Source organism: Saccostrea cucullata, unplaced genomic scaffold (genome assembly GCF_032062105.1).
Source record: "Saccostrea cucullata isolate Sc308-1 unplaced genomic scaffold, CSIRO_AGI_Scuc_v1 ctg20061, whole genome shotgun sequence".
Lineage (NCBI taxonomy): Eukaryota > Metazoa > Mollusca > Bivalvia > Ostreida > Ostreidae > Saccostrea > Saccostrea cuccullata.
Window position 1 is genome coordinate 1 of NW_026919251.1, and position 9205 is coordinate 9205.

General features: G+C 34.0%; 1 protein-coding gene across 1 annotated transcript; it reads right to left on the reverse strand.

Annotated features, from left to right (window-relative positions):
• Positions 1-103: 103 nt before the first annotated feature.
• Positions 104-8046, reverse strand: LOC134283114 (glycine receptor subunit alpha-4-like). The gene is made up of 3 exons (XM_062765562.1): positions 7987-8046; positions 4726-4793; positions 104-360 (listed from the first exon to the last, which is right to left on the reverse strand). Exons 1-3 carry the CDS (start codon positions 8030-8032, stop codon positions 106-108), a joined length of 369 nt encoding a protein of 122 aa, XP_062621546.1. The 5' UTR covers positions 8033-8046; the 3' UTR covers positions 104-105.
• Between the last annotated feature and the right edge of the window lie 1159 nt (positions 8047-9205).

Here is a 9205-nt window from a genome sequence, read left to right on the forward strand (position 1 = left end):
ATGATTCATTGATATGGAGAATACTGTTTCTATTTATTAATGGGTTTGTTTTCCAAAGCAGTGATACAATCTTTTCCAATGTCTTCGTTCATCTTCCCGTCTAACTTATCCAATAACATTTACATATACATACCTCAAACGGTATTTAATGCATCCATTTTTGTATAAATGGAGCATTTTGTTTGGAACTGTGACATCATGAAAATTGGCACGTTTCTCGTTGGTAAAATACAGATCAGGAACCCATACTTTAACCATGAATTTTGAGTCTAGTTCAAAGTAATCGTCATTCAGCATCCCGTAAAAAATCAGGCGAGGATCACACCACTCTTGTTCAACAAACGCGTTGATTGTAAAATCCTGAAATGTTAAAATTTAATGTGACGAACATTTGCAAATGATACAGATGTATAATTGAGTATCTACATGCAGGTCAATATTAGAACAGTTTTGAATTAAAAATTTTATAAAGGTTCAGTGATAATGCTATCTATTCAATCTAGTTAGGTTGTCACCCAGAAACCCCAAATTATTATCCTTTATTAGACTTGACAAAGTTGACCCCCTTCATTTTGTTGTGAGAAGTCTTTAACAGTGATAGGGAAGTCCAAGAAGGTCAATGGGACTGTGACGCAACTATCAAAATTTTTAATGGGCCATTTTGAAAAGGAATCGGTCATCAAATATTCTTAAGGGCCATTCCTGGGAATAACAAAATTACAAACAGATATGAAATTTAAAAGAAATACTTTTTTTATTAAACAATTCTAATTTTTCACATATTGAATTCAGCACATTTTTAAAGGAACCCACATAGAATGTAATTAACGCGTATTTTGGTTCAAATAACATCAACAAGATCATTAGATAAAACTTTAAACGAGACTGAAAAGAATTTGTCCATCATATTCGATAGATCTCTCGCTATTTCTGAGGCCCCTATGAATAGAGCAGCCGCTCACTTAGTCAATGTTTAGTGTCATCAATCGTCACCGGTGTAGACGGACGTATGCTGTACAGTACTCGCTAGAGACAAAAAATAAATGCATACTTCTTCTAATGCAGGGAAGCAAGATACATGTACCAAAGAGACTAGCTTAGTTGCAATTGCACAGGTCAATGCAGTATACAATAAGTCACTGTAATAAAAATGTAAACAAGAGTAATGCAAGACAACGAGCACAAACATGGGTCGCCATTCCACGAAGTTATTGACAATCATAAATTCAACATTTAGCGAACTTTTAAGAAAGAGGCCCAGCGGCCACATCGCTCACCTGAGTAGTGTGGCTAGGTAAAAAGCAAAAATCAGTTTAGTATTAAAAAGCTTTATGCATGAGTGGTACCGACCTACTCCTAAAAGGCAAAAGGGGTAAAGGAGAGGGGGTACAATTTGATCAAACTTTAATTTACACTATCTGAGGATGCTTCCAAATAAAATGACAAACCATGGCTTTGCTGTTCTTGAGAGAAGATTGTTCCTATATACTCCTATGTTAAACTTTGATCGTCCATTGTGGCTCCTCCCTACCCAGGGGGTCATGATTTTAAACAAACTTGAACCTACACTACCTGTGGATGCTTTTACATTAATATGAACGATCATGGCTTTGGTGTTCTTGAGAAGAAGAAATTTGAAGCCTGTTCCTATATACTCTAATGCTAAACTTTCATCGTCCATTGTGGCTCCACTCTACCCCCAAGGGTCATGATTTGAACAAACTTGAATCCACACCACCTGAGGATGCTTCCATATAAATATGACCAACCATGGCTTTGATGTTCTTGAAAAGAACAGTCTGCTTATCGGAATGACACTTCAGTCACATTGCAGCCCGTTGTGGCAGAGTTGACATGGTTTAGGATAACAAAGAAAGATGGAAGCATTTTTCTTCAGATTTTGTATTTGTGTGTGATCTGAATCAGAACAATATCACAACCGTCTGTTTGCAATTCTCTGACAACTTGCTTCTACGCCCAGAGAGCACTTTCCATGATTATCTTTGATCCACTAATGGACAAAGTCTCTTGTTGCAATAACGAAATCGGGTCGTTTTATATATCAAAGCTATTCATTTTCAGATATATTTGATGTAAAGGTGCGATTTGTCCATGTTTATCTGTATTGATAAATTTTGACAAAAGCCTGCCATCGGGTAAATCTTAGAATATTCTTTGTAAATTGCATAATTATATTCCCTGCACCGTAATTGTTGGATATAAAATAAGACTACCCTAAGCAAGCATATGATCTTATAAATCCATCACGGGAAATATGGGAAGAGTATTATAATTATTAATGAAAAAGAGCGAAAATATACATGCTATACGAAACTTAATTCTTCGACAGTTTCATTCCTATATGTAAATATAACAAAATAGAATTGCCAATGAGAAAATTACGCTTCAAGACAACTTTAACAACAAAAAAATCCTGAGTTTGAAAACGGAATTTCATTCAATCTATGAACATTCAGGCCTACACTAGAACTTGAGTTTTTTCTTTTCATTGATTTTCACTGTATTGAAATACGAAGCTTATATCATTCCTTAGGAACTACATGTAACTGCATATCTGTGATTGCCAATAAGACTTTGGTGACACTAACTGGACAACCAAGTAAGTCAGTCTCTTCTTTTAGATTTTGTAGGGGTCCCTCAAACATGTTTATTTCACGAGCCTCCAGGCTTTCTTCATTCATTGCAGTGTGTAACAATTTTCATTTAATTTCATTGTGTTGGTTATGGCGTACCATAATTTCATTCTCACCGTATAGTCGTTACGGATAGGTGGTCACGGTTGTCAGACCGGTTTCTACAATTTGTGTAAGTGAGTTCTGAGCAGGCCGTAGAAGTGAGGCGTGTCCTTCATAAGTGAAAATGTTGTATGACCTTTGTGGTCGTCAGACAAATACTAGTAACTGTGTGCATTTGGCCTGAATGTTTAGTGTATGTGTTCGAGAAGTTTTCCTGTGTGGACAGTGGCGTGTCCTTCCTCAGTGAAAATGTTGTATGACCTTTGTGATCGCCAGACAAATACTAGTAACTGTATGCATTTAGCCTGAATGTTTGGTGTATGTGTTCGAGAAGTTTTCCTGTGTGGACAGTAGAGTATTTTTGAGTACTTTGGCAGCGGGTGAGTTTGAAATATTTATTTTCGTAACTAGTTTTTTTTTCTCTGTTTTGTTGTTTTCCTACAGTTATTACTTTCTAAGTTTTATTTGTAATAGATAATATACCCGACATATCCAATTATTCCTTATGAATGCGTTATTACCGACTATGGAAACCCAGAACCTTATATTAACTAATGTGTTATTATAGGTGACCAGCTGTGAATACATGTAGTGTACATGTGACGTTATAGGATACTGTGATGTTACCTGGTTACTGCAGCGTTGGAGGAAATCCTACTAATTATAAGACGTTGACAGCTGCTGTGGAATGTGTCGCAACGATAACAGAAACTCTAACCAACGACTGTGAGTATTTACGAACAGAATGAACAATATGGTAACGTCTTGGGTCATATTTATAGAAAAATCTGCGGATATGTGCATGTGACAAAGAAACATTCGTCTGGTCGGTGTATAGACACTACTATTATTTTTTTGTGTATTATTATTATTATTATTGTTTCGGTTTTTTTTTTTAATATTTGTGCGAATGTTGTAGGTAAGCGTGTTGTGTGTGTGCGCAGATGTTCTATATCTTGTTTTAGGCACTATAATAAACTTTTGTTTGTATGTACTCTTTCTTCTTTTATAAAGCTTAGTTACAGCGAGGGATTATTTCCATGCCATTATCACAAATTCTGACACAGTGATACTAATAGTCGGCGCACATAAAATGCATGCTTCTGGTATTTATCAGAAATCAGACAAGTGCATCGCATGCCACTGAAAGATGGTTTTGTAGTACATGTAATTACCACATATTCCTTGTACTTAGGAAGGACCTTGAGACTGATAATGAATTGATTTGCGGCTCTTTCATTAAAGAATGTAATTTGTGGGGATGCATTAGACATGTTAGGGACCTTTATCAGCTGGTGCTCCATCACTATTTAGGCCATCTCTGTATTCTTAAATACTTTTTTTTCTAAACTAGAAAAGCCCTTTCCTTTCCGCACCAAGACTTTCCTCTGATATCACAGAGAAACGCAGAAGCTATACAGATCTGTTGGATGATTCTTACAGCCCCTAAAATAAATATTGTACATGTGCTCATGTTTTAATCCGGAGGAGTAATAATTTCTTTTAATGTTTAAATAAAGAAAAGACAGATTTACTATCGTGTTTACCAATGTGTTCCCTTTTAAGTGCAGCGGTTTATGAAGAGTTGCGTTGACAAACTGTTCATCTCTATATAAAAGGTATGGCCAAAAGATATATTTGATACACTAAGTCAGGGTAAGAGTCGCCAACTCGCCATTTACGACTATTTTTCTGTGCGGTGAATGTATATTACTACATGTATATAAGTATAAATTAGCAGAGCCCCAACAACAAGTGACAGCGTCGCCTTATGAGTGAAATATTATCAAGTTAATCGTTTTTAAGTTAAATGTGATGGCTTCTTCTTTCAATCGCCAACTTCTCTAACTTATGTAGCAATATACCCTTCTCACCTGTAATTTGGATATCTATATTTCTCTCAGTTGATTCGATACGCAAGAGCATGTGCTAAGTGGAAGTAAATATTGTTATAATTATATAAACTCACCATTGATTGCTCGCTGATGGAATCAATGCTGTTGATGTATAAACTAACATTCACAGTCGACGATTCATCTAAAAAATAGAACAAGACGATTGATGCTCCCCAAACTTGTTGGAGGTCATTAACCTGCTTTGTATTAAAACTATTGACAGATGTCTGTTACCAGTACCATTGCACCCATATAAAGTCACTGTAGACAACACTTCCTGAACAACAATTAACTCAATTATTTATTTCAGTTTCACGTTTCATCAATATTTAACTTTCTTTAGCAGAAATTCTATGGCAAAATAAGACTATGCATGATTTCTAAACCAGTTACTAAGTTTGTAAAATATCATGTATATTATTCAATTTCTAACTTCTCAATTTCGATTGCCTGTCTACTCTAACCCAAAAGGGTCAGGATTTGAACCATTCTTCAGTCTACATGTACGTACAACACCTGAGAATGTTTCCATGTAAGGTGATATTAATCATCAATTTGCTTTTGCTCAGAAGAAGACTTAAAGATCCCCCCCCCCATTTCTGCCTCACCCTACATCCAAGGGTCATTGTTTCAGTGACGGATTCAGTAATTTCGATTCATAACAGTGGGGCGCAGTAGACGGTATGGGCTTTTAGGACTACATTGAAGCCCTCAGTGGGTTCAGGGCAAAGCCTTCGTGAAGGCCGGGAGGAAATTCCGATAGCTGACGAGTTATTATAAAGTGAACGTTTTTATTCAATTTTTCATTTAATTAAGGGTAGTACAAAACACGCATGAAATATGTTTTCACTCATTCCTTTAAAAGCTTGTAAAAAAAAAACCCCGATCTTCAGGGACTGCAAATAAGGAGCTGCATGATTGAAAATTGTCATAAAAATGTCTGAGAATTCTCAAATAATGTTTTTACCCATGGTATTTCTTCAAACTTCACAATTTAAGTTTATCATATTACTGTGAGTATATACGAAAAATCACTTTATCTCGAATACAGTAACTTAAGTTAGTTTTCAGGAAATACGAATCAAAGTTCTTGTTATACAATTTTAATTGAAAATTGATCAACACAAATATTTTCAAATTTTTTTTATAGGTATCCAGACATTTAGAAAAAATTTATGTTTTTATGACATATGTATTCAATAATTTTGTTTTCTATTTGGTTCAATTATCATAAAATACATAGTATTCAGTAAAACGTTTGTACTGTCATTGTATGCCATCAAAGATCACTTCTATTTGCGTATCACGCTAAAAAATGAGTATCAAAGACTATTATAAGAAGAATTTTCGATTTTTATTAGATTGCTTTTAAGATTTTTGTACTTCATGGCGTGCAAATGTCAAATTTTTAACAAGACCCATTCTAAGACTTTAAACAATCTTGAATCTTATTGAGGTGTGTAACATGAAAATTGTTGATTTTTTTCGCAACATTGGAAGACCGAGGTTAGATAACAAAAAAGTGCAGTTTACTGTCTCTTCTGAAGTTCATACATTTTTTTTATGATTTCTCATGATTTTTATTCGATATAGCTAAGATGAACCGATTTTTATTCGAGATTCGATCACTGAAATCCACCTACTTTTTAAATGAAACGCACAACTAAATGGTTCACGACGATTAACGAGCGAAAAAAGGGTAGTAAAACTCGCTTATATTTTTCGCGCGCAACTAAAAGTTAGTTCAAAATGTTCGTTCTTATAACGACAAATTAAAATTGATTTTAAAAAAACCTTTTAGTATCCAATATAACTTGAAAATTCATTCTTTGCTACCTTCTGTGTTGTATGCTAAAAAGTTGACGATGACCTTTTTGTGCTTGTGATTATTTTTCCGTTCGCAACTAGCACAAATATATCCATTTTATTACTATGAATGAGTCCATGGGCCACTTAATCATGTTAAAAGGATATCTAGTTTGATAATCTAAACTAACAATGCATATTACAATAAAAAATATTGATGGAGCCGCACATGCATAGTAATTCAACTAAAATTTCCTCCAAGGAATTAAGTTATTCCTTCCAGAGTTCTTTCCTTTTTTATCTTTCGATGAACGATTTAAGAGGTTGTTATTACCGTTAAATACACTTGATCCAATTTAGACTTGGATCACTGAATAACGAATATACGTTACTGAATCAGTTTTGTTACTATGCGGTAAGTTAGGTTTTTGTAACACAGGTACAGGACCCAACATCCTCCCCAACCTGAATATATACTATGGTCTAGTATACATTTATAACGTAATCCATATGGAAAATCCAAAATAAAAGAATAAAAGTTTTTGTATTAAAAATAATACCTGCAGCATTATAATCTATAGCAAACAAATATACCTGGACCCGGGGCAATTTTTGAGATGGGAGGATTGTTTACACAAGCACTTGTGCACTACATAAAAATGTAATAGTATAGTATAAAAATAGTAAAAGAAATGCTTAACTATAACGTAATATGGTAATAGCATATTCCAATTCCTAATGAACTATTCCTATTTGATAATTAGGGAAGTTTAACCTTGTACAGCACACAATTTGTTGTTACCGTCTTCCTTGGAAGACGGTATTGTATAGTTGAAGTTTTTTACAGTCTTCGGACTATGCACTTCCTCTCTTTTGTGATTGGTAGAAATTGCATGACGAGAAAATTTTCAATTATTTCATTGGTTGAAATGCTGTTCAAGGCAAGGGAGATAACTTTCTGATGATCTAATTTTCGTACGACTTAACAATTTTGCAAGACTTCCAATCTTAAAAAAATGACAAAACGAACAACAAAATAAACAGTAATTATTTCTTAATAACATTATATTTTCTATAGCAATAAATAAAAAGGTCTCTTTAATTTCATCTTAAATAAAATTTGATGGTTATTGCTTGCAGGCCTTACAATTTGTTATTATTCATTTCCCCTTTCTTGTTTGAATAGAGAATGGGAATCAGCCGAGGTTTGCCGAAAGCTCTCGGCAAGTCAAAGTTTACGGAGATGACCGAGCGACAACCGTGATAGGGCTAATGCCCGTAAAAAGCTAATTTATAAATACAAAATCAAGAAATTCAAAAGAATTATACGTCCTGATAAGTGAAGATATGTTTACTGTTTAAGATTGCTGCTAAAGACGGTAAGCTTTTTAAAAAAGCTCTACTTGTAATAATAGATGAATGATAAGCAAGATAACCAACAGTATTCAAGCTCAAAACTGAAAATTCCATAAAACAGTATAAATCAGTTGAAATCGACCACAGAATTTACCAAATGATGAAGTACTCACTGCTTTCGAAGTTTGGAGGAATGCCACTATCATATTCGTCAAACATTGCTTGAATAAATTCAGTTCTACAAAGTAAACAAATTATTACATGTCAACTGCATACTAAACACAGTCAAATAATTCCTATTATGAATTCAAAAATGACAGAATGACTTTTCCAGATGCAGAAATTGTACATAGCGTTATTGTTTTTGACTAAAACGCTACAGATCTCGTAATGCAAATACACGCATGTACATATATTGTGAAATGTACGGCGCGAGATTTTATGTGCAAGGTTTGGGATGTATTTCTCTCCTTTTCAGAATTGAACATTCAACTACCTTTCGTTCCCTAATTTTAGACATATTTAATTACTAACCTGTATATTTTATCCACCTCACAACCCTTTATAATCGTCTGTACATGCAGACCAATGAACTTGCTTGCTTTTTTAAATATATATTTTTGTGCAATCCAACAAAAAATTCAAAACGAAGGTTTAAAGGGTTGGGAAGTGGTCAAATCAAAGTTTACTGGTTTATGCTGAGGACATTTAAGGTAGTTTTCTTCTCTGGTTTCTGATTAGATGAAATTTTCAAAGTATATTTGCTTTTATGTCATATATTTACATGTTTACATGACGAAGCAGGTAACAATATTGTCTTTGTAAGGCTCATTATATACTGTACGTGTACATAATTTGGCGTAATCAAAATTTAGCGTGATCACTGGGTACATTTCCGTTCAGTGTATTGCATATGTAAATTATTTCTTAGCGGTATTCATGAATTAGCGCATCGTTGTCTGCGCTAAAATATGAAGCCCGCTTTTTAAAGTACACATACAGTAAATTGTATTTTAGAATTACAAAAATTTGGATTTAATTCTACAAGTGGTTATCCAACTTACTCATAGTTCAAGAAGCGGTGTAATCAGATGTGGGTACTTAGAAATTCCAAGGAACTTTTAGACGATTTGAAATCACAAGGTTTTACCAAAATCAACAGCTCGAAAACTCACACGACTTTTCAACTTTATATACAACGATAAATTAAAGTCAAGGCTTAACAATATTATTGACAGCTGCTTTTTCAATAAAAATGGAACTCGTAAATTTACTTGCCTTGTCATTGGTCATTTGCAAATAAAAAAAACATTTTGATTGTACACACAAGTACTCTGAAGTCGACATCAAAAAAGATGCTTGAGTTTCTGATTGACAATATCTATGTTGTTT

What these genes read in the sequence shown, in the direction of transcription:
- LOC134283114 (XM_062765562.1), bottom strand. Translation starts at nt 8,032, where the DNA reads ATGTTTGACGAATATGATAGTGGCATTCCTCCAAACTTCGAAAGCA. An exon ending in TCCTCCAAACTTCGAAAGCA is followed by an intron (nt 4,794 to 7,986) that starts GTGAGTACTTCA and finishes TCTATTTTTTAG; the next exon opens with ATGAATCGTCGACTGTGAAT. An exon ending in CCATCAGCGAGCAATCAATG is followed by an intron (nt 361 to 4,725) that starts GTGAGTTTATAT and finishes TTAACATTTCAG; the next exon opens with GATTTTACAATCAACGCGTT.